General features: G+C 41.8%; 1 protein-coding gene across 3 annotated transcripts in view; it reads left to right on the forward strand.

The window, feature by feature from the left end:
* hwt (SH2 domain-containing adapter heavyweight) overlaps positions 1–26,997 on the forward strand; it is a 106,462-nt gene that overhangs the window by 27,905 nt on the left and 51,560 nt on the right. For 2 of the 3 annotated variants that reach the window (XM_022838413.2, XM_022838414.2), the window contains exon 1: positions 26,065–26,206. The exons of the other annotated variant lie outside the window; for it this stretch is intronic. In XM_022838413.2, the coding sequence (XP_022694148.1) occupies positions 26,065–26,206 (142 nt within the window). Of the gene's footprint in view, positions 1–26,064; positions 26,207–26,997 lie in introns of those variants that run through there. 3 annotated transcript variants of the gene reach the window in all.

The following is a 26,997-nucleotide window of genomic DNA, read 5'->3' on the forward strand; positions in this document are numbered from 1 at the left end:
CGTTAACTCTCATTGTTCATTCATAAATGGTCTTTTTATCAACATAAAAGAAAAATGTATAATGTTAATCAACCCTTACAGAAAGTTAACATCATTTTGAAGCGGAACAAACACATCACTTGATCAATATTTCTTGCGTTGAAAATCAGCACCCATATAATTTGCATATATCTCTATAGTGATACTATTGACTGAGGTGGTATCGCTTGATAAAAGAAAATTGTGCAATATGAACGAGCAATTCGTAAGAATTAACCAAGTAGATGGCCTAGACGCATTCATGCATGCGCTGTCCAACAGAGTTTTCGAACCGTATGGCCTGAATGAAGCCTTGTCTTGATCGCTACATGATTCAGCCTCTCCGCCACAGAAGGCCAAGCAACGTGCTATTCCAGAATCTAGCCTGTATTCATACGTACTTAATAGATGTAGGAGTCCCTGCACACTTTTAGCTGTTACCAGAATGTAAGCTAAGTCCTATGCGAAAATTGTGTGCGGTTCTGACATTTAGCTTTTGAGGGTTTTATCTTTGGCGAAGGCCGCTGCCCAAGCTAGCACCATTATATGACATGTTCCTCAGGTCAGAAGTTGGAGAACTGCCGTTCAACAGCGAGAAGTGACATAAAAATTCATTTACATATGACTTTATGGTACAGTATCTTTCGGCTTTCATTGTATTCACCTGTTCTTAAGATGCCCACGCTAGAAAAACTGAAGCGGAATATAGCTATATGCTATGCACAAGGGACGCTTATGAAATAGGCCACACGATTACATTAGGGCCCGTGCACTCCGCGCTGTGTTCTAGCCCCTCGGAACATGTTATCTACCTAAACATATTCGGATGAAATGCCCGACATCTTCAAACGTGGTCTTGTTGTTGATGGTATTATTTTTATGATGTTTCACTTCTGAGTGATTTTGTTGAGGGGCCACAGCAGTATAGAGTGCCTAATGAGCAAGGCTAACATAAACGATCTTCTTACTAATAAAATGGATTTATCATGTCATGATTCACTATAGGTGCTTATTGAATTTGTCCTGTTTAAACTGTGGAACTCTCGAAGGCTACTAAGTCTCTTACATGGATTTTTCTCAATGTCTTTTTTATTGTGAGATTCATGAATCGATAACTACATGTGAAAATGAATTTACGTTATAAATAAAAGCCTAACTCAGGACCCATTCATAGGAAAGGTTTAGAATAAATAAGACTATAATTCTTTCTACAGAAACAATCCGGCTTTCAGATGGAGCTTATAACAACTATGTGTGCCTATCAGACGCATTAACAATGCACAAGCCTGCATACGGGAACAGGCCGAATGTAGGTGTGTGAGAGAACAGTTTGTTGTGGCACTTACTTGTACGGCATTCGAGACAACGGTTTCGTTTGTGCCCGTGTATTTCCCGCGATCTTCTCTTCAGTTTTTCATCCGAAGCGATATGGTATACTATTACGGATGACAATTCGAAATCGATCTGAAGCTACTTGAAAAAAACTATGTGTCTGTCCATATGAGACGTTTAAAGAATAGGGGTCCATGTTTATGGCGAGCGATCTGTCTGTTTAATCGCAGTTGTTACAACGGTACGAACTTGTCAAGTTGGGGTTTTCTGCAACAGCTCGTGGTAAATTGGGGTGACTGGAACAACTACCAATACCAATGAATGCACGCCAATACGCACACGGAGTGCAGCTTTAGAAGACTTCTGCATACAACTGACTTTTTCGTAAAAAAAAACCACATACAATGCACGTACAGCGTGTTATGTGTCATAGCAATCGTACGATTCACGATCATCTCTAGGCTGACTGTCAAAGCTGACTGTAGCTTTATTTATACGTTAAGAGATGTAATCAAAGATCATACTTTTTAGCGAATCAGTTATAGACGCCACTGCGTCTGTGGACATAGCCGTTGTCATGCTTTCTTGTGGTGCTGCAGACATTTTGCTACCCTCTAATAGACATGATCATGAAGTAGCCCGCCGCACCGCGACATACTCTACCTGTAGGCCAATGTTCGGTACGCGTAAAAATGCGCTCGGCTCCACGTCCTTTTGACATGGCAAATCGAATTCATACTCGTTCTTATCTAGTTATTGTGCGCTATTGTGAATTAGAAATAAATTTATCCACTCTCTCTACGGGTAACCAAAGCCAACGCGGCGGACATCATCTCATAAACCTTTTCGTATTTAATGAACCGTCCATGAAATTAGCAGCTTCCTCTTGATAATGGTCCTACATTAGGGTAGGCCAGTGGCCTTTATTACTTCCCGAACAATAGTTGTTTACTGAGTCACAACTATAGAATGGTCGATGTGTATATTTTCTATACTATTTCTACTGCGTTGAGATTTAAAAAAAATAGTCCGCATATGGGATTTCATTATGATAAAATTGCGTTTCTAAAGATAAAGCTGCGGTCTGACATACACGATCGAAGAATCTTGCGCATCTATCGAGGCTCCCGTGAAGGAAGCGTTTCAGAATCTGGGCCGGTCGCAAGGTGTACGTCTGTAAAATATGAAACCCACGAGCTGAACATTTGTTGATTAAATAAATGATACTATCTTACTAGCAGAGTTCTACTCTGTCAAGTAGCCTATCCTTTTTAGCTGGCTGTCTTTCGGTGAACGTGTTGAAGAAACAAAGTCATTGAAACAATTATCATTTTATACAGATATAAGGGTCATTCACTACTACTACAGAGCCAAGGATAAAGCGTGTAAAGATGAAAGCTTCAAACCTGTTTGAGAAAACTGTAAGAAAACCCAAAAGAAAACGTTCCGCCTATCTGTATTGATGACGTATAGGGCATAGTCAAATTTAACCAATCAGCATCGCCTATGGAATGAAGACTATCGAAGCCTCCACGTTTTGAAATTCATTAGAGAAAAGTAGGAAAAAGACAAACGTCCTACTCATATGGATTTAATTACTAAACAACATATTCATTTCTCACTGAATCTATGCGATCAGACGTAATGATCGAAATAAAAGGAGAGCGAGAGAAGCAAAAAAAAGTTAGGGGCGTACCAACTTCGAATCACCAGAATGTCTGTGGCATTGAGGAAGTGCAGGACAAAAACGAAACTTCAGTTTACTTTCTGCGTTGTCCATTGCTCTGTCGGTTCCATCTGGCTGACTAAGACTATTGCGACTTCAGCCACGAATATGTCTCTGCCAGTCTAGCAGTACTCCTACTATTCATTCAAAAATGGCAATCACGTTCCTGCAGCGTTCACCGCAGCACAAATGGCGTAAGCCGACCCCCGTTCGTTCGGTAGGTTAACGATGACGGCCACAACAACCTGAACGCCACTAAAGGGGGTGGCCCGCCCAAGTTGATTTGAGCGCTACCCCACCGGCGAGCCTCCAGACAGGTCCGTTGCTCTTTTCCGCCAGCGGTCACCAGTGAAGTGGTCAGTTCGTTGAAAGGCTGTGGATGTGGAAAGGCTGGGGGAAGGGGAACAGAAACCTGCCTTTGAAATGAATCCGCCACCACTATGAGGCGATAACAGTAGTGGCACTAGGAGTAGCAGCGGTAGTCGGTAATTTTACGGTCGAAAAAAGAAAATAGCGAAAGTAGATGTTCACTTTGCTTTGAGGATTGTTAGGCAAGCACACGATATAACCGAATTGTGACTTTTCTTTTGTATAGCTACTGCTGATTATCACTATCTAACGCGAACAACGACCACCGATTGAGGGTCTGGCCAATATATGTTTTCTAATATAAATTGCAATCTAGCGGCTTTGTATGTCTGTTCGTTTCGGTGAGTTTGTGCGTGCGAGAGACCTCAATATGATTTTTTAGATTGATAGCATCTCACCACGGTTTGGGCTAGCAGACGCGTGTCACTGGCTGTGAGCAGCAGCTGGGGATGGAAGGACCTAAATAGAAGTATGTATATATAGTAATGATCGTTAACTGGCGTCCAAGATGTGTGAACACAGTGGCAAACTAAAAATACGGCAAAAAATAGGACAACGACAACAATGTCCGTGTCATAACGCAGGTGCCTAATCTGAATTTTTATAGTCGGTAGCGTTGATTGCAGCAAGAATCTCTTCACGAATGAAAAGATTCACGAACGCAGAATCTAAAGGGTTCCGATTAAAAGTATGGTCGGTTGTGGTGTCCTTGTAAGTGACTTGTAAGCGTAATCACTTTGAATAAGTAAAGTACGTGATTTTCGCGAACCATGCTTTGCTAGGACCAGGCTATGGTCACTGCATACAGGATACACATGTTTAGCCGTGGTCGTAAGCACGTTCTTGTATGGACCGTTGTCCTAATAATACCCTTGTATATATATCTAATGCAAAATTGAAGCTTTGTTCTTCTTTGCGAGTTGAAGCAATTTAGCCTTTCACCTTATAACTTAGATTGTCAAATGCTAGTGTACGTATGTTCACCGTTACGTACAAACACGTATATTTGTGTGAAAATTGCTGTAACCGTCTTGTCCTGCCATTATTTGTCTTCGAATTTGACAAAAAGGCATCGTTCTTCTACCCGCTAACTACGGATTCACGCAATCTTACAACCGTACAAATTTTTAATGAATTAATTCTTCAGCTACTGAATAATTCCATGTCTATCAGAATCTGGCTGATTTTTTTTTGTTCGCACATACAACTGACTACCATTACAGTTGTATTTGCGAACAAAGAGAAAACAAACAAAAAAATCCACGAACGCAAAGAAGCGGATTAATTTATTTTGATTTACCCTTACGCACCCCCCGGGGGCATACCCCATTCTTTCATGTAACAGTTGTTCCGTCTCAGCTCTTTGTCCAGGCTAGCTTGCCATTTTGGCAATAGACAGATCATTTAACAGTACTATGCGACCGCTGCCCCCAAGTACTACTGCATACAACCCTTTTTCCTCTGGCTGGCGCCATCTTCCACTGCGAGTGCTGTCTACGAGTGGTGTAGAGTACACAAGGAATTACGACAAACTTTTGTCTACGTTGATAATGTCGCATCTTATCACGTAAGTTATTGCTATTATAGTAAATGTGAGGCTACCATTGTTCCGGCTGCTACGAGTGAAATAGAGTACTAAAAAAGTTCTATAGAAGTATTAAAAGTACGTTCATTTTTTTTGGCAGCCCTAACGATTCACTTGAAAACGGTGATTCTCTATATACAAAATGTACTCGATGTACTTTTGACATTGACCAACACTATTAAGATTATTTTCATAGGATTTCTGGTTGCGCACAGAACACCCTTTTTCTTTCTTTGATTTGATTCTAGAATGGAATACTTTCTGTGCGTTTTTACCTTTTCTTTTTTGTCTTTCCTTTGCTGCTGCTATCGCTGCGTTTTTCGTTGTCCTTAGAACACAACGCAAAAACCCGTCCTTCCCATCGTTCGGCTATCCGCCATTTGTCCCTGAATTTATGAAGCAGCGGCTACAACTAAAACGGTGTTTCTGTAGATTTCGACATATAAAGATCTTTTCTCTTGCCCTGATCCATGATCCGTCGGTATTTTCGTTCCCGCTCCTATTGAACTGGTGAGCTAGCGCGCTGCTTGCCATGATGACATCTTTGGGGCAGCTTTTTGTTCCATGTGGCTGTTCAGGGGCACAGACGTCTGCTGCTAACTGCGCGGTTTGGCAAAATGGTCGTCGTCCCCACACGTTACAGTATGTTGCTTTTCTATGTGGAGACACTGACGAACGTTGCAAAAGTAAGAAGAATGCTGTTCGTTTTGTTTTCGTCCTTCCGATTGCTAGTTGATAAAAGATGCAGTCATAACACTGACGCAGTAGCAGCAGAAGAGGAGCACGTTGAACGTGCGATGGACAGATGTGGGCTTCAACGTTGCCGTTATGCAGACCGTGCAAAAGAAACTCTACACGAATGAAGTATAGATACATAATGCAAAAAGCCTCTTTATTTGATTATATTGGATAAAAGTATGGACTATATATGTACATCGCTTCATTCCAAGAAGGTAAACTAACCAGCCACATGAACGAGCCAGTTGCGATAGCATTTATTTAGTAGCGGATTTAGATTGGGTGGCGATGATTACGAACAAGTGGAAAAATGAACTATTTTATGTATATATCTGAACGGGTAGAACAAAGAATTTGAGATCATTGAAGACACGTCTTCTCTTTACGATACAAAATGTGCATAATGAGGTTTACTATACATTGAACATATAATCCCTGTTTTTTTTTTTTATTTTTCGATGATATTCCGTGAATACACTTAAAACATGCCTAACGCAAATGACTCACGGGGTAGTTACAGTTTTCGGGTATTTGCGAGACAACATAGGAACGAGCATGTGTAAGCATTATGTATGATAGGACATCCTATTACCGTTACCGGTTCGAAAACTGTGACACCTTTCTACGCACGAGAGCTTCCAGAGTTGAGTTGGGCGCTACTCATTAAGCTATCATAGTCTGCTAGTGGACCAGCAGTGAAATGGGTTCAATCAAAATGCAGGCTATAGAAAAGCTTTTCGTCGATAAACGTTTAACAGGAATTATATTAAAGCCTGGCGTCCTGTATGCGGTTCGTGGGAAGTTCAATACAGGAAAGCTAAAGAGTAGCATAATTGATACCTTAACCACAATGTCAACATAATAGGATTGGCAGTAAGCGCATGTATGGAACGTTTAGGAGAAGAAATCGGTAATCCCATCGAAGTATTCAATGGTGACCTGGGCGCAGTAGCCCGGAGAGAGAAAATATAGCCAAAGAGGCATACGATAGTAAATGAGGTGGATATATTTTCTAAATGTAGTCACTAAGTTCCAACGTTGCCATAACCGACAAGGCAATAACCATAATTTGCCGACGACTGCCACTTGAGGGATCACCGTGGATGCGACTCTTTGAACTTGGTTTTTGTTTTTTTTTTTGCTGTATACGCAGCTTATCAAGACGACCACTTGGAAAACGGGTACATTATATGCGACGAATCAGGGTCTGTGTCCGTCAATTCAGTCCCAGAAGATTCTGGGCTTGGATGAGATAGATGGAACTCCACGACTGCAATGTATGCTTGATAAAAAAAAAGGCAAACAAAAACAAGAACGCCGAAATACACGCACTCGCAGCAGAGGCGCTCATATTCGCGACCATTACAAGTATAACTCATTGGGCTAATAGTTAATTGTGATGTTTTTTCGATGATGGCTTTTGGAGGGAAATATTCGACAAGTGGCATCCGAAACAATGCTGTATGAATTGTTTCAGCAGCCGTCGCAGTCGCAAGAGCATAGAAAGCACCAAAGAGTACTGTAAAATATTTCTTTGGACGACGTCAGGATAAAAGAAGGGGTGAGAAAGTGGACAAGACCATTTCTGTAGCATCATGTTTAGCCCACATATCGTTGGCCAAGATGGGATCTGAAACTCCAAGCTGCTGCTGCGGCAGACAAACCCAGTGAAAAACCCAGTAATTTTGTTCACTTAACATCGTCATGCTTGTTACTATTAGTCACTCGGTTACTTCAAGTCTCACGATCTGAAACAAATCGGCCAATTATAAAGGCCAAGGTAGTGACTGCTCGCTCAAAACCGCATAGGGACAATGTTCCTAAAAGGATTAACAACCAACGTTCATGTTAAGTGTAAATAATAAAGTTACTCAAGTATCTACTTGAATGACAAATGTGTGTGACAATGTCGCTGATAAAAAGTGTATTGTGCTTCCGCTATCTGTAAGACGTACGCGCTGACTCCTCGCTATAAGTATTTATTATGTCGATCATCTACTGGGTGAGAGCACTGACATCAGGTCCTGCATGGTCTCGATAAATTTCGTTCAGTGTCTCAGCTCCGCTACACGTATGTCCTGTATCAAATAAGAAATATATAGCGCTACATTGTTCGCTTCGATCGCCACAAACCACAGGCCTACTTTAACCTTTACGACCGACCAAGCTGAATCTACCAGATGATGTCAAGCATAGTCTGACTTTTTATTATTGTTACCATTAATAGCAGATAAAAAAAAAAAGGCACCCTTATTGAGGGTGGCACGTGCGACAGGCCTTGATGCTGTTACTGCTGTGAATGCCTTGTCTACTTCATCGCATACTATTCCGGCCATCAGCAGCAATCTTCTAATCACTTGCTTTTACTTAATGATAATCGTAATTTTTGCTGTGCGTTGTTTTCGCCGCCAGCGTCACGCCGCCACATCTTTTGCACTGCTATGGCTCCTTCTGCAGTAATTTCAAATGGGCACACCCAGTGACCACCATTCGACATCCTCATCCGAGATAGATTGTAGATTCATACGACGACGTCGCTTTCTCTCCTAGCAACTTGTTTGAATACCTTGGACTGGCGACGCGGCGCCGGCGGATCTACAACCTGCACCTATGCTTCGATAAAAAACGAGTGATGCACAGCTGAAGTGTCGGTAAAGCAAAACAGCCGAAGGTTCTGCTATTCTTTGCTTCTCCGTCGTCGTCGTTGCCATCGTTGATCTTAGTCTTCAACATCAACAACGTCAGGCGCACGGCAGCCACGTACCGTCGATCGACATCGCCATAGTACTCGCACTACAAGATGGTATCTTGCAGCATAACTCTTTAATCGCCTGGCTATTATCGTTGTTGTTCCGGACCGCGCGTCGACTAATGCGTCTCGCATGCTAATGCTTTGCTTCTACTCTTGATCGTTCTTCGGGGCCTGCTTTCTACTCATCGATCGACATCATACCTTAGCATGCCTCCGTGCACCGCCATTGATTCTTTTAACCCATAGTGTGTTGTGGGCAACTCGCTTGCTTACGGATTCTGAGAGTTTGCCCTTGCAGATCAGCGTTCGCTCCGTACTCCAGATCAGATGTGCGGTGGTGCCTTCGTTTTTGCAGAAATGGTGGTAAGGCCGATTGTAGTAGAGGCGACTATAGGTCTCTGTTAGGCATCGGTTTATACTTGATTGACGGAGCGGCTTTGTTACAGCTGAGCAGGGGTCAAGCTATGTGTTCTACGAGTAATGCTGTTTTGTTCGACAGATAAAAGGGTTCACGTTGCCGGTAGCGATACAAATTGTTTGCCTCGTTATACCATAGAATATCGTAATCTGGCTTTCATACTCTTATCTGCTGTACATCGAAGGAAAAGCAGAAAAGCTGGAATGAAACCTGCATTAAAATTGAAATAGAAAAATCGTGGCATAGTAGCTTTGAACGGTCACAAGTACTATTGACGAAGTTGGAAAGCATCATGGAGCATCGCTAAAGATTGATGCGACGTCAACCACGCTTAGTACGACCCAAATCAAGCGATTCGGTTATATTCACAACGAGAAGTCTTGCAACGTGTCCTCATTCATAACAAAAAAAAAACGGCCGCTGTGATAACAGAAGCAGGAATAGGGAATTTCACATTATGTTAGAATCGCCTAAGTTCACGCTGTTGACCATGTTTACTAAATGATGACCGGAAGGATACTGTGAGGAACGTGGTAACTGCCGAAAATTTTCCAGAAATATGGTAGGCTTAGAGCCTAGAAAATATCAATATGGCGGAATATAGTAGAAATATAATAGGCGTTTATTAATAAACTGCTATCAATTGGAGGGTTTTGAGCAGATTGCAACGCGTTTGAAGATTTCTGTCAACACGCATGTCAAATGTGCCACCTTAACTTGGATCAGAAAAGCCTCTAGCTTGCATGTTACGAGATTTACGAGGGAAACCAAGCAGTATGATATTGTGTTGAAATTTGACTTATGGTCTAATTAAAGCTTTCTCTCGGGCTTCCAGATCTATTTCCCTTACCACATAATAACAGTCACAATTTGTTATGGCGGTCAACAAGCGAAGGATCGGAGAGGATGGGCTGAAAAGCCCATCGCCTGAAGCAGACATCTGCCGCTGTTACCACTATTGATGGTGGTGGCAATTTGCAAACGAGCAAAAGCAATAGAGAACTTCATAAACTAAATAAAACTACAGATTTTACTGAAAGTGTGAGCGAATCCCTGCTTCTTCATCCCCGTCCGCAACTATCACACGGTTCTAGCTAGCAGCAGTGGCTGCTGTGGAATATTCCCATGTCATGTCAGCATTACCCTATTCTAACTGTGCCGCCTGAAACGTATTGCAGTTAGCAAGCGCAATCAGCCATGGAATAAGTTAAATGTGAAGGATTTGCAGCAGGGAACGCTGGGCAAATAAAGACTGACCAGCAACCCATTCTGGCTCTGTGCTGCCGTCTATTTCTGTTGCTACTGTATTAGTGAGATTTATAGATGATGCGTATTCTGGCCGTCAGCTATGGATAAGCAATCTATCTGTAAGAAAACATCATTCGATTGCTGTTATTCTGCAACGTACCAATAAGCGAGGCAGAAGGACGTCAGTGAAGAAATGCTGATTGCAGCATGCTCTATAGTCATATTTCCGATGGTTGGTTGGTGATTTGCTCCTCAAGGAAACGCTCGCATCTTTATCAGCTTCAGACGATGTTTTTCTTCCTGGATCCGTTGGCGCTTTCTTTTGCAACTGCTGTAACTCCCGCTTCGACCTGAGTGCGCTGATGCGAGCTGGGGCAGTTAGCTGACCTAATGGATAAACGTTGTTGCATTGAGCAAGTAGTCAATAAAGCACGCAATGCGCCTTGACCGAGCACCGACATCACTGGCAGATCCTGTCAGTGCTTGTCGACGTCCTTTGTTGGCTGGCCGGATCTTCATCGTTCGCGCACGTCTAGGGTCGCAAAATGGATCTCGTATTACTAGTGAAGACAAACAAAGGCAGGTCACAGTTGAGATATATAAAAGGGTAGTTTTGGTATGAGTATTAGCAGTAAAGGACCACCTATTGCTACCCTCCCCTTTTGTGCGTGGACAGCAGCAATGGCAAAAACAACAGCAACAAGGCTGAAATTGCGACTCACCCCTTCCCTGTCCCCTAGATAAAACAGCGACCATGGAGTAAATTATGAAATCCTTAGTGGAAGTAGCACTGTTGGAAATGGTCATTATTACCGAAGAAAAAGGAATCTGCTGATAACTTCGCAAAAAAAAGATGATCATAGTCAGAACTTGTTTATTATTGGTAGCAGTGGCGTGGCGTGAAAATCATGAGAATCGAAGAAAAACTGCCTAGTCATTTTATAACCCGTGTAATGGATATAGATATACCTGAAGATTTTTTCGTGCCGGAAACCGTCGCAAAGAATGAATGCGGTTAAATTCTACAAGATCGAATCTGTTTTTGCGCTGGTTAGAGGCGGCCTGTGGGGAGAAGCTGTTGTATCATTAATGTAAGCCAAGCCTAATCTTGTTAGCCCTATTTTCCTGGTCATTCTACGAAAAACAAACTGCGAGTTTGTCTGGTTTTTCCATTAGACGAGAACTCTGCTAACATGTGTTCACTAATTGCACTGCAATGATCATCAAAAACAAAGAAAGACAGGGTTACCATGTTTTCGTTCTGAGCCCCGTAAGCGTTTTGCTCATTCGCTGAACTGTTCGAGGTGTCGATCCTAGCAGTTCTTGTTTAGCGAAACATGACGGTCCAGTTGACAGTCAACGTGGCATCACGCGTTCGCGACGTCACACTGATTCAACGTCTGGATGCGGCTGACTGAACAATGGAATCAAAAACAACCGCATACGTTTACTGCTCAACGCTGTGATAAAGGATATGACGAAGGCACCCAGCACTGTACTGCGGGTTCTATCAACGGAAGAGTCTGTCCTGACAGGCTCTACGGCGTCGTCTATGCCGCAGATTTGTCAGTGTCCACAACAGCTCTATATGAGGGCGATGTTGAGTGGAAACGAGCCGTCGTCCGTCAGAACGTCGCCTGGCCAACATAAGCGTCGTGTGCTTTACTGGTGACTTGCGCAGAGATCGTCTGTGGACCCACGAACATTTTTCTAGACACGTAGCTCTTGCGCGTCGCTTTTTTACCTTCTGTCCGACGAAAAAAAACGCGAAAACTTTCCTATTGTCGACATATTATTTACCATTTTGTAATGTAGAGAGCCCTAAAATAACGAGGCTTTTGTCTCCTTACGGGGGTTTCTATTTTGCGACAGCCACAAACGCGTAGCCTCGAAATGGCCACAGACGCAGCGTTTGGAAAATATACTGACTAACAAAAGAAGAAAAGCGAGGAAGAAAGAGAGAGAGAGAGGTAGCAGAAGATAGCATAAAAAGGAAAAATGCAGATATCGCTAAAAATGAAGCACGACGAAAGCTGAAGTTGATTATGACTATTTTATGTCATGGCTTCGCTAAAAAGCGTTCCTTTGTAGAGAGTTTGACATATATGTGTGGGCGTGCTTGTGTATAGATGAGACAGAACTGAGCAGTTGTTATTTTGTTTGTCTAATACGTAAGGATGTGTTTGTCCTGTATAAAGTACCAATTTTCTCTAAGGCGATCTATTGTTACAGCCTAATCTAAGTCTTTTTTTAACTTGACTAAACTGTTACGAGAGATAGCGTGTGCTGCTGACCACAATACCTAAATATCTTTCAGTGATTAAATAACTTAAACTTTGTTTTTGCTTGCGGTTCAGATGACAATCCTATAGGTTATGCATTTATATTTTTGTCTTTTGCGTAGATTGATCGTCATAAGAGGAGAATTTCAAACTTACCTTGTCTCCATTATACGCAGATCTATAGAATTGCAGAATGTATTAGGTAGAGTCTAAAATCCTGTGCTTAATAACTGTAAGCTGTAATAACATTGCTTGACGACAAAAAAAGCAGTTGAGTTTCATAGCATAAAGTTACCCGTACTTCCTATTCTGACGTTAGAAAACTCCCTTCTAAAAGATGCACAATAACGTGGAAATCTTTCGTCGTTAATTTGTTAAGCTCCACTTAGCTTCAAATAACATATAATTTAGGCTTAAATGAAGAATCTAGTAATGGGTACAAAGCATAAGTTTTTCTTTATTGGATTATATTTAACTCAATGACTGGTCCTGCGCGCTGCTCGTTGGCATGAAAGCTTTTCATATATTTTTTCTAAACGTGTCAGACCTCAAGTCATCTATTCGGAATTGGTCTCATATGGCGGTTTGGCTATTTTTGCAGAATAGCACAAAGGTAGTGTTTATCGCTATTCTAACTTTTTTTTTTGGCTGTGTCCATGATCAACAGAAGGTTGCTTTCATCGTTTACTGGGATTAAAAAGAGAAAAAGTGATCGAAGTTTTCATTCTCTACTAACAATCGATATATAGGGCATACTAATTCCACTTACTTTTCTACTGTGTGTTTAGCCCATGACAGCTTCTAGTTACGGCAGTAGCTGGTTTGTTTTTATGGCCATTAACGTTACGACTTCGGATATTGGGCCTATTCAACTGCTTCCGTTGGCTCGATCTGTAATTGTGTAATTCCTTAATTTGTTCTCGCTGATGAAAGCTTTTGTTGTCTGGCTCACTTTCCAGTAACATGTCCCACCCGGTAGACATATCGATTGTAATTAATGAGATGATTTCCGACTCTAGCTCAACAGTATGAACAGGCAACAGGCTGAGACGTTAACCGAACGGGTAATTTTCGAAATATGGCCGATAAACCTATGAAAATTTTCTCAGAAATCCCGTTGTGTAGATTAAAGTCACGATTGAACAAGCCGACGCAGTGATCATCCGCAGAATGGTACCACTATTTCATAGATCACCACTCCGCGTGATTCAGCTCGCTATTGCTGGTCATAATTGTTCTCCAATTGGAAAACAGGCAAAATACGCCTTTAGTGTCGCTTACGGTTTGACATGCCTTTTGTGGAGTTTAAGTACGCAATTGTCCTAAAAATGGCAAGGATTAGACACTTCTGTCGTCCGTCATTTCACCTGCATTTCCTATTCTATCACCACCACACATATATAGTATAGTGCTTATACTCGCAGATACGACTCAGGCTTGCATGCGCATAGGTGTGACACGTTACAAACAATGAATGAAGATAAAGATGAGTTTGAGATATTTTTGAACGCCAAGTTCATCTGCAATGCTAATTTAATTAGTGCTCTCTTATTTCCGTATGTTTTTTACCTCTCACTTAGGTATTACGATGCTATAGGCTATTCTCATTTCATTTGATGGTCTTTTTCGCATGCTTTTCCGGGTGCTTGTGAAGCTATTTAAAAAGCCCGCCTTGTTCATCCCGAGTAGCTTCCTACGCTCGCTGACTCCGTATGGAGTGCTAATGGCGTGCTCGAACACGCCGGACTTATCAACAATGTTCATCTATCTGTCACAAGTTTCCAAACATAGCGAATTTCAGCTACTTTGTCGGGACTGCAGCATGGGAAATTCGACCCCTCCGCGACTTCGCACCCGCTGTTCTAGCGTACGACGGCGCTTTAGGAGGGAAATAAATAAAAGGGAAATAAAAATTCGCAGCGGTCGACAAAAATCGGAATAGGAAACTACCAGCAATACGGGCAGATTGCGAGAAGTCGTGATCAAGCGATCAAGTCCTTTTCTGATTGTACTTCTACTTCGGGCGGTTATTCGTTTCTTTCTAATCCTGTTATTTCGCCTGCCATAGCATGTCGTTGTCGATGCTACTTCTATTGTTTTTGAGGACGGTTCCGTTGGCGATGGAACTAAAGACGAAGGAAAAGTGGGCGTAGGATTTACTTCGATTTGATGATCCCTATTATCGGCCGTAAGCCAAAGATCCCGTCTTTATTTTTCATCGCCAGAGGCTGTCGCTAGATGTAGGGCAAACTAAGGAAGATAGCCATGCGCGAAGCGATGCGGTTGAAGAAGATACCATACATTGTATCTACAAAAAAATAGAGACAATCATATCGTTCGATTGGTGACGATAGGGATTCGGTGGTGAGTGACGGAATAGACATTTAGCCAAGTTGAGCTTACCTAATTTAGATACGGGCTAATCGTGACCTGGCTAATAGTAGGACAGTGAACGCAAACACTGCTCCGTGATGCTAAGTGAATTCATTCTTAACGGTACTTAAGAAAGAATAAAACCGCTATAGCTTATAAGCACCATGAGGGTATCCAGTTATTGACCTCTGAGTTCCAGCTTCGTAAAATGCGGATGAATGTAGCGGCCAACTGCCTAACATTATAAGTTGCCTTGCTTGAAACTTAGGTTGACTCGTCACGGAATGTCCTCAGAGGGGTGCTACTTCGCTGATATGGCTCATCGTACATTAACATACATAGTAAGCAAGCATTCTAATACATTTTTTTACGTTCAGAACAACTATTAAGCATTGCTTCGGACGTCTGGTCCAATTCAGCACGACACGAAATGTGTCTCCGCCTAATTTCGAACATAGACTGCCCGACTATGTTCCTAAGCCAACAGGTTAGTAGTGTATTACTCGTTCGTAATGGGGATGTTTACAGAAAACTCAGCTAATCTGCATATTAACTAGGGTTCCCTTAACCCTTCCTATGGTGATTGTTGCCTTACGAAGCGTCACAAGCGATTACAGCCGAGACGTAAACCCATTTCGATCCAATATTAATTATGGCAGATGAATGATATACGATGACAGAAAGGTCGCTCAGTAATGGTAATTGTGACGTTTAGCCAAACAGGTGAACGGTTCTTGTGGATAGGATTAAGGCTAAATCGAACGCAGCAACGAAATAATGTAATCTTGACAAAAGCAAACCTGTGTGACGCGTTTATATAAGGAAAAGATCAGTTTAAATGTAACGATTTCCAAGAGCCTTCGGATCACACGTTCAAGGTGTCGTCGAACAAGCAACAATGGATCGAAAAGTGGCGGGGTATATCGCACGTATCGAACTATGCGTTAGCGAAATATGACAATAATGCTGCAAAATCTCATCCCCATCGTGTGATACGGCACAGCAAAAAAATCAAATAGTTAAGGATCAAACACGATAGGACGTTAAAATGTCCTAGGAAAATAGTGTAATGAATGAATGGACACTATATACGGGGAATATACAATTTATACTTTCTGAGAAACATTCTCGAAGATTAAAGTGCGCCGTCGATGTATTCGTTATTATTATTACTATCTCTATATACATCTTAGAGAATGAAAGGGGGACTTGGCTCTCTCAAACACATAGGACCGAAGATGGAAATCAATAGGCATACGGGTACAATCTTTTGAAACTGCCAATAACTGGGATTACATAGTATCATTGTTTCGTTGTCCTTATGTAGCTGTAGTAAAGGAATTCGATGCAAATGGAACATTTCTAAAAAACATTCTAAAAATTACCTGCGAACAAGTAAAATTTGCCACTGAAACCTCCATTACGTACGTTCCTCTCTTCTTCGCTTTTCGTTTCACATCATTAAATCCTCCCTTCAAACGTTACTACTTGTTTGCAAATGGCCGACTTGGCCTGAACACCTAAGGCACATTCCCTTCGAACATTTTTATATATATATATATTGGCTATAAACACAAGAAATACAATGATACTAACAAGAATCACAAATGTATCAGCACCAGCGCTGATGTTTGGGATCAGAAATGGAGAAGTCTGGGGGGTAAAAACTGGGCCTGTGAAATACATATGACACTTAAGGAAATTCTTTTGTTGTCTGACCGTGTTGCCAAGTGGCTGTGCGCCTATCCCGTTCGTTGTTATTTTTTTTTTTGTATTTGTTTGATTCTTGAGTGTTTTTCATTGCGGCCGTTGAGTTGGCGGTAATTCATGATGCCACGATGAAAGATGGCCGCCACCAAGTCCTACGCGAATGGCCCTCGGATCATCAGCGGCGACACGAAAACTTGTATCGTGCTAACGTAACTTAACACGGCGCATGGTATTGCTGAATGAGATACGTTGAAATAGAGTGCGGACGCCGTTGACAACAGCCGCCACTTCAGACGGTGCTTCAGTTCTTTTTTTTGAAGTATTCTTTGGGTGGGCATCCGAAATGCTCGCAATAATGCGGGCCGATGTTTATCGTTGCAGGTTGTGAGCGAAAACAATTGTCACCGATTCGATTACCGGCTCGTAGTACTCTAGTGACTGAGTGTCCATTTACACTGGCTAGAATGAAACGTTTGCCTATAAGAAACAAACTGTTGGGAAGGTCGACAATGAATTTTTAGCTATTCTACTGTTATAGTGGCTACTTTCGAATAGTATTTTGGGCTATGAATGTGCAACATTCGTGTGGACAGATGTTGCAATAAGATTTTGAGGTGGAACCTTATCATATTCCCACGTAAATGCATTTCGAAAGGCTCGGGGACTGGGTGGTCTGTTTGGCCGTAGAGCTCATAGGACGTTAAAACTAGGCGGCTGATCGATGCTGTAGCACGTCCATATGTCCTATAGTAATACCTCCTAATAAGACTCGTGATAATAGAACGTGTTCGATATTAGTTGGACTATTAGTCTCTTAAGCTGTTAAAAAAAGTGTAATTCATTAACAGGTATTTCAACAATCGCTTCTATATATCTAAGAGGTGATTTTGATGTGATTTGTTTCAAATGAATTGAACCTCTTTGAATAGACCTAGTAGGATCTGAGGACTTGGTTATCTAATTATCATTATATAAATACAAAGTCTATCCTGCATTAAATTCGAAATTATGCGACACGAAATAAGGTTCCCATGAATCTTTGCAGACGATATTTTCCTTAGTAATTAACGATAGATGGTATTTGAGTAGTTCTTTTATTCACTGGGCTAAGTAAGTTAGTAACGTAACGTAACGTAACGTTGCGAGATTGAAGACATTGATAGGGCTCTTCTAATTTATTAGTCCACTAACGACGTCCTATTACGCAGTGATAAATCGAAGCTTATTTAGTTTCGTGGACACTAATATCTTAACGCCATGAGAGAGTATTTTTCGGAGAGGTGCTAACATGAAAAATGATCAACCGAGCCGCTGCAATCTAATTTTACGATCAAGTCAGTGTGCCACACATCGGCCGAATGGACAATTACAGGAAATTGGCTACAGTGTCATGTCCTGCAGGAAAATCGACTGACGTTAGACGACGTCGTAGGTCAATTACTGGTCAAAACATTGCAAATTAGGTAGAAATCTGACATGTGTCTGCAATTGATCGTTGTTGAAAGCCGCTATCACCATTATCGTTTGTGGAATTTAAGAGTCCGATAATGCAAGATAATAGTTTCGCGAGAAGTGCTCGAATTTGTTGGTACAATTCCGGCGAACCGTATTTATCATGGATCGCTTAATTCATAGCTGTTCGTTGGGCGCCAGCAGCGTTCCGAACGATTTTCGCCCGTGAATATGAATCAGGTGTGTAAAAGTGAACTGGGTGAGTTACATTGGGCCGACAGGAAATTTCTGTAATATTATTATAAGAGAAGCTTATTTCAACATAATTGTGCGACTATTCTCTTATTATGATATCGTTAAGCGTCGGTTGATTCTTCCTTAGTTGCGTTCGTTCGTAGGTATATGCCTTTAGTCATGCTGCGTAAGTTTTAACTGAGCGCCAGCCTTGTATGCTATCCCACAATATCTTTCTACCGTTGCAATGAGAACGTCCTTGCCCATGCATCCGGCTCAGCCTTGAGCCGACGTCTCGAACGTCGTCTGCTAGACGTCTTTGTCGAAAGCGCTTTAGAGTTAGTCACCCAGCCCAGTTAGATAGGACACACGAATTGGACTCATCCATCTCTGAGAATGACGCTTCAACTGTTTCGTGTACACTCGTATCAGTTTACGTCACTGCGACCGCTACGACTGACGCTTCTCGTAGCTAACTTTCATAACGGACGACATTTCCGTTACCGACCGTTATCTACTGCGAGGTAACGATGCGTTGATTGACCCAGTGTACTACATGCTAATCCAACACTAGCGGCGTTTGCTTTCGCCTCTCTTCGTAGCGAAACAGTTTCGCTCGTGTTCGCGCAAGCTGACGCATTCTCTCGTCTAGCACAGTGCTTGCTTGCAGGCACCATGTCCTTACGCGATACCGGGCGCTCAAGAGAATCAACAACATGGAGCAGTGATGCAAGTCCACTCAGCCTGCCCGCTTGATGCCATACATAGAATACTAGGAATTAAGGTAACGTACGGTGACTTTATTTATTTAAACTACGCAGTTAAAAGGACGATTCTCGTTATCCTGACAGGCCACGGGTCGCCTCGTTCCCACGCTATTTCCACTGTGCGCCTATATATTTGGTATGCGAGAGTGGTTTCAGATTGCGCATTGGCGTGCGATTAGCGGATGGGCCTATTTCGGTATCTGAGTGTCACGAATGCGTGGTTAACTGCCACTCTGTAGGGTAATGAATCACACACTCTTGTCTCGATGCTCTCTCAAGTACTTTCCCTTTATATATCTTTGTTTCAGGGTGACAGCGATTTGTAAGGTCGTTCATTTGTACGAGAGTCATCGGGCCTTATCAGTTGTTACGGATTAAATGTACGCATGCGAACAATAGATGTCAAGCTTCAAGATGATCTCTTCTCAAGTCGCCGCCACAGGCGAATTCGTCTTTGTTAACTTAGGCTACCGTCTGCGGAAGTTCCCTGGCTTTAAGAATGGAAGACGACCGTTGCTATGTTGCGTCCAGTCCGCTGTATTCGGTGGCAGAGAAGAGGTCAGTTAGCTAAATTAATATAACAGCTACCTGGCTTGATAATTCTGGAATTACCTTTACGTTAAACAGGACTGCATGAACTATTCAAAAGGCCCGTTCTTAGATGCGGCGCTGTATTCCTGTTAATAGGTAGAAAATGCTGGGTTGTCGTGGACGCAGAATCGTGAGTCATCGGATCGTTCAACGGAGAGGCCATTGGTCCCTTTAAAAAATACCGCGCCACAGTTGTGGCGACTTTTGTTGTTATTCTTGTTGTATTTCGGTTTGTAAAAAGGTTATTATTTCGCTTGTGAGGATGTGTCATCGCTCAGATAACTGCGCAGGATGATACGACGAGCGAAGGTTGGCGTTTGATAATTCAGGGCCCGAACTCAAAACTCAGATTGCGATGATAAGTGCACTGCCAGAGCCAACTGCGCTATGATGGTCCGATGACCTGTCATCTGGAAAATTTACACAGCAGGTAGTGAAAGTTAATAGTTTATCCTCAATTAAACTAACTAGTTTAGCAATGTGAATACACGGAAGGTCGAGCGAAGAGCTATAAGGGAACTGGTTACCGTTTATCCGTCAAATGTCGACAACTGTAGGCAGAATCATATTGAAAGGCTACGTTAATAATATTGTACCTAGGTAATGCGTGTGCCTGACCGATTGTCTCACAAAACACCATTTCACTGTGGCATCAATAGAACTGGGTTGTGAATTCAACAATCTTAATACCGATATTAAAGGGATGGCCGCGGGAGCCCCTATCCAGTTCAGGATAGCCGTATAATATCTGTATGTCATTTTATAAGTGTTGACTACTTATCACTGCAGCACGCGAACATTGGAAGCCAGCTTCCACTTGCGGGCGCGGACTGTGAGTTCACCTAGATCATTTATTATATATATAGCTATAGAAAGACTATGTGAAATTTATATTTGATTATTTTATTTATAATAAACAGTTTTTTTTAGATGGCATCTAAGAGGCAATAAACTGCTCACTATTCTGAACTTAGCCTTTGTCATGCCTAACGCTGACAACATGTTGTTGCTAGTAATTTCTTTATGACCATCATCACCGTTATAATAATTAATAATCGTCCTGAGAAATAGATACTGCAAACGAAATCCAAAATAATGCTACATGTGGTCTTTGCCTCCCAAAATATCTAATATTGAAAAAAATGCATGCCTCACTTATTTCGACATTCAAAGACGAAAAATAAACGGATCTATAAGTTGGCCTTCGAATATCTATATTTATCCTCACTTTGCAAGGGATATAATGCCGTAACCTGAGTTGCCAAAAGAAGGTCATACGTTGATCTTTTCTACAGCATGGCTGCCACCAGTAAACGATCATTATTGTTATTATTAACATGGATAGTCACCACATTCTGTCGTATTGCCACACACGCACCAACATGGTGCAAATACGGAACCAAATTTCTTGCTACTTGTTTCGTTGAGGAGCTCGTTCTTGCATTTCCAAGTATCTTACCGAATTGATGGCGTATGCTCACTCAAATTCGAGTTTCCATTGCTCGTGCGTCTATAAAGGAAAATAATAGGAAGGATTCACGCTGTTGTTTGGTAACAATAGAAAGCGATTACCTAATGTCAATGTCACAGCGGACTGCCTACCCCGTAGCCAGAAAGACTGATGACAAGATCGGGATCCTTCTATCAACTTAGCAAGTTTCAAGTTTTGGCTATACAGCCAGTGTCCATCCAGCATGTTGCCTTAAGCGGCACTAACAGATAGATGAGCTTCTATAATGTACTATTTATATTACATTGAATATTGGGATCGCCCTTCTTCGAGCTACTGCAAGCTTAGAAACGTTGATGGCAAACATTTTTGGGATGCTTTTTATTCTGTCGGCCAGCGATTAGACTATCTTTGTCTAACATACTAGGAAAAAGAAAAAAAAACGTCCGAAGATCAATAACATAATTTAAAAACATTTAAAAACTCGAACCAAATTTCATATCGTTACGTAAAAGGGATACGCATGCGTGTGTTAAAACATTCGACTATGTCATCATTTCGTGCTTTTAAAACTATGTGATAGTCTCTATTTCAAACATAGCAGTGTTTCGAATATTATTTTCCAGGGCAAAGATTCGATCCTTTAAAACTGCTCGCCCCTTTTGGCGTCGTTTGCTCTCTTATTGAGTTAACATCGTTTTCAATTTAACAGAACTACCTTGAAAGCCTTAAATATTTCTATAATTATTTTTCAATGTGTCTCTCTAAAAACCATATTGCCTTTTCTACTACAGTTCCGTTTCAGCTTACACTCTCCTATTCTTTTAATCGTTATTCGTAACCGTGAATTAAAACCACCGCGTTATAATAATATAATTGGATTATATAGATATAACATCAGGTACCTAAATACGCACAGTCCTTTACTTTTACCTAATTTCGCTTACAATAGCCGGTCACCCGTCCGAAGTTTGCCGGTGGCATGCCTTTGTTTGGCGGGACTCGATCTTACCTGCGCTGTAGACGCTGCAGTCAGGTGTTCGAAGTGTCGAAAGTGACTAGGAAAAAAACTGTATTAAATCAGCGATTTTCTACTGTTGCAATAGAAATGACGTTGTCATGAGCAGATCTTAGCATTTATCTTCGAACACGATACCATTACATCATTGCCAACTAACTAATGTTGTTAGCGATGCACAATATATAGCTGTTGTTCTTGCGCTTACGGGTCTGTGATGTGACCGCAACAAAAGCGTCGGCGCTGCGTACGCGTTTAGGTGTCCGTCTAACTTTTCGATGTAATTCTCTCTTATTTTTAGTTAGCTGCCGCTACAGCTGTTGACGATATTACAGAAGAACCTGATCACCAACATTATTCCCATCGTCATTATCACTGATCCGTCCGATGCCCCTGGCTCATAATCAGAGCCGTCAGTACCGCTGCCGCCCGGTGTTTCCCACCGCCCTTCACAGTAACCTACCAAGATAACATGACTGGACTTTGTCAACGACACGAACGGCAAATGGTCAAGAAACTAGCACCACTCTAACAACAGTAATTGTAGGTTTAGCGATAGAACTTCCCGATAGCTTCATACGCGATGATTGTATAGCTGCGGATTTTACCTTGCCTATATAAAATATACAGATTATTGATGCTGCTATCGACGTTTCTATTGAGTAGAAAAGACAAGCGTGACAGGCATAAATGTTTGTGAGTGCACCCGTGTGTACGGAAAATTGTTGTGGCAGACGAGTAGAGAAAATAGCATTTTACACTAGATCAATTGATGGGATTAACTAAGAAATAACAGTCAGCGGCACTCGATAGCACAGAATGGCCGAAAGTTCACGCTTATTCCTGAGTGGTGCCCCCACCTCCGGCGGGAAGGGACTGTTACGGCAACTGGGCGACTGCGGAAGCGCAAAACGAATGTCTGTCAAAAGCTAATTTAACGAATGCTTGCTACATATTGTTTAGTGCCATGTTAAATTTAGAACCAAAGGGAAGAGATTGACTGATGGAGCAGTTCGGGTCTGTCTCTAAAATCTATTATACAGGTTGCAAAGCTGTTGTGTTTAAATACCGAATATAGCGGCTGCAAATAGCTTGCAATGGCGATGCGGTGCAACGAGAGTATGGTAACTTTTTCTACTCGTTAAGAAGATTCAAAGCTAGAGGTTAATACTGTTTTAGGTAACCAAGTTCAATACCTTGTCTAAAGCTTGTACTGGACTACTCTCTCCAGGGACGTATTCTCTGTGCTGGGCAGTTCGTATATATAAGAGATCTGGCAGTTTCTTTTGTTATTGGAAATAGAACTATTGTTATGCAACCGTTTCTTATAATAACGGGTTATGCCCGTAGAAACAAAGCATTTGCTTCGTTCTCTGGAGTGTCGAACGTTAAACTCGGACTACTTAGAACGATTAGTAAGCCCATAAACCGTGGTATCCTCTTACTAATGCTACATAAAATTTTCCTACGAGACCGAAATCCATGTTTATCTTTTTAATAGTCATTGATCTAACTAAGCGTATAAATCGTATACGTTAACAAGATCATGAAGCACAGGAAGCGTAACGTACTTACTGGATTGTGGTAGAACATGTGAAGAATTTTGAAATCTTCTTTAATCATCTTTTCCACTGAATCATACAGACTTAACAAACTTGAGTCCTAATTACAGCCGGGCAATTGAACTACGCAAACTAATCGCAACGTAAGCTTTTATTCCCGCAGAAGAAAACAGCGATTTTCTGCGAGCGATGCCACTGTATTGACTAACTGTCATACGTCCTACATGTTCTGAGGGAACTTACGACGAACGCAGGCGTGCATGTTCGCCAGCTGATCAGAGAATTCGCGTCAAAGCAGAATTACTCATACGCTACAATCAGCATTTCAGAAAGCTGCTGTTCGGGCTGTGAAAGAAGGCTGCCATTATTGTTACCAGCGTTGTGTCGTGGTATCCAGCTGCTTTGGGTGTACGACCTATTCTCAGAAACCTAAATGGTTTATGAGCTGGTACAGTCATGGGATATGGGATTCCGGTTGTGTGACGGCAGAGTGTGACCATCACGTCTTTTACAAAGTTCTGTACTAAGTGAAATCAAGACAAAGACAATATATAACGACCAATTAAAGGTAACGAAAAAATTGCATGTATAGAAATGGCAACGTTGGACACATGATTATTGTAGTCATTCTATCGTAGACATCGAAGCGCGCTCTACTCAAGTAGAGAATGGAAACTCGTAAATATTCGAGCTAATGGCAGCGACTTGTTAAATGTTAAAGACGAACAAAAATGACGAAGCAGGGCACGTTTACGGTAACGTTGAGTATGTGTGCATCGAATTCTATCTACCTTTTCGATTTTTTTTTTTTGCGAAGTTTACATGACTCTAAAGAATCAGGCAATATAACTTTTGTTCCCCAAAATATTTTTTGACAAACTTTCCATAAAACCTCTGAGATTGACAACGATGCACTGAAGGGCGGTGCAAAAAGCTTTTGCGCGACGGGAGCGGTTTAGTGCCTCTTGCCAACTCGTCCTGTTAGTCACCTGCATTTAATTGAGGCATCTCATGATGCAACACTATAAACAGATACTCGCTTTAATTAGATCTTCTTAAGTAAAACTGCTGGGTAAAAAAGGGTGTGCCAAAAAAGAAAAGAGTCGTCAGGATCCGCATCATCATCGATAGAAACAACAGTCGTTACTTAAAGAATATCGTTTCATATTGGAATGGCAAGGCTCTGTCAATGCTTTACATCAGGTTATTTTATTGTCGCAGCACGACACAAAAAAGCGTTGAAATTCTATAAATACATAATAAACATATTGTACAACGAGAAATTCACTTCATGGGTTATGAACATGACTATATTGAGACATCGACTTTATCACAAGAACTGAACTAGCTTGAAAGACTAGCTTGAAATACAGTGCCAATGGAACACGTGACAACAAAAACAGATGACTGAAGCGTCTAATGTAATGCATATTTTGCTTGATCCCTCATTGGTCAGTGCACAATACAAGAGCGGTGTCTTAGTAGCAGCGTTGACAAGCTGCTAACGGGTCCTCAAAATCATGTCTATCAGATGGCTCGAAGTGTCTCTGGCCTCTGGCTCTCATGGGCTTGACCCGAACGCCCTCTTCGTCTATTTGCTGTCGGCTTCCATAAGCACTGCCAGTTCAATCACTAGCGCGGCAATCCCCAGCCCATAGGGGCTAATTACCCTCACCAGTGATTACACGCCCTCTCCAGGTGCCCTTTCCCTACCGGCAGCATAGAACGTTGCTGCACCTCGTGCAGCAGAACAACGTTCACGCGAAACAACGATGATGGTGCCTCGGAGATTCAAATAGATGAAAATGGGGCCTATTTCGAGCTTAGGGAAGGATAGCGCATGCTGCGAGAGTTCGTGCATCGGTAAAGCGTATGCCTTTACAACAGACATATAAAAAGGGGCTCAATTCATAAAGTTAGTATGCGTGTAATAGAAGACCCAAATAATACAAGCTATTGTTGCAAGTGTCATTAATTAAGTAATTTTTATTGAGAAGCAATTATGTGCTGTTGATAAGGATTACTCGTGAAGTGGTGCGTCACATTGTTCACAAGTGGGTACTGAGTGTCTCAGGTCGTCAAAGTGATTATCCTCCCGATCTCAGATCTGAGTTCATTTGCACAAGCAGAGTTCGATCGAGAAACAAATGGACAAGATAGAATAACGCTTCGCCATATCTCTATGACAATGGGTATCGCCTGTGCTGGCCTTCTGCATTGTTACTTTTGCTCGCTCAGCGGATAGCTACAGCGCTGGCAACAACAAAAAGACTATTGTGTCACTTTTGTAATATATACCGAAGTATCTGCGACATGGATATGTGCCTGAGCTAGGATATATTATACCTAATTTTTGAAGGACTGATACTGTTCTAGACGTCTGCTTCGACCGCAGAAAGGATCGTTTGGCCACAAAGCAATTGGATACAAAACAGTTTCATGATGGTGCTATGTGGTAAACTTGAAGATGGACACAAGGGCTGGATCGAGAGAGTAATCTGTTTCTTCAAGAAACGCATTCAAAACGCCAGTAACAAAGAGGCTCTTGTTTACGATGTCAGCTATTACTTCGAACGCAAATGTATGTAAGAAGGATTCATAAAATGTATTGTGCATGGACAACGAGTATATCAATAATGATTAAAGAACTACCCTGTCCACAAATGTGTCTACCTATTTTTATTTAGCTGATAAGTTGCACATTCTTTACTGTCTTCCGAAGTTATTTCAGAGATAAGTTATCAATTAAGCACGACAAATAGGAAATGTTTGATTACTGGTAGTGCGTATGGCGATGGCAGTCGGTCATCCTCGTTGTGAATATAATTCATGTTCTCGTCGATGACAGTTCCCTTCTTAATATCATTCAATTAAACCAGCGATTTTTATAGCAGTTCTATAAAGGCATGCCGGGTGTGCGAACTCGTGAACGATGATTCCAACTTCAGAGCCGAAGATTCCCTCACCTGTTTGACCATAGCCACGACAAAAGGGCGGATAGTTTTGATTCTTGAAGCTTTAGCTGGAGAGGCTGGTTATGCAAATGCTCTTCACTAATTGGCGTCGCTGTTACAACGGACTCAATCGAACAGTGAGCCTGTTACGCTATCGTATATACCGCATACGCATAGGGCCGTCATGTGTTAGAACGGATCTAGAATACTACAGATACTAACCAATTTTACCTTTAGGCCCCTGAATTTCTATATTATATGTTGGCTTTTTCAAACGGCTGTGTGTACTCGTCGCGTACCAACGACGGCTGGTCACTCAGAAGTTAACTTCGGCTAGCAACACTTAAGCCAGTTACCAAGCCATGTGGGTCTTCCGAGTTCATGAGATATGAACATAAAAAGAAGACAGATCACACGT

This window comes from Varroa jacobsoni, unplaced genomic scaffold, assembly GCF_002532875.2.
Source record: "Varroa jacobsoni isolate VJ856 unplaced genomic scaffold, vjacob_1.0 scaffold_761, whole genome shotgun sequence".
In the NCBI taxonomy this organism is placed as follows: Eukaryota; Metazoa; Arthropoda; class Arachnida; order Mesostigmata; family Varroidae; genus Varroa; species Varroa jacobsoni.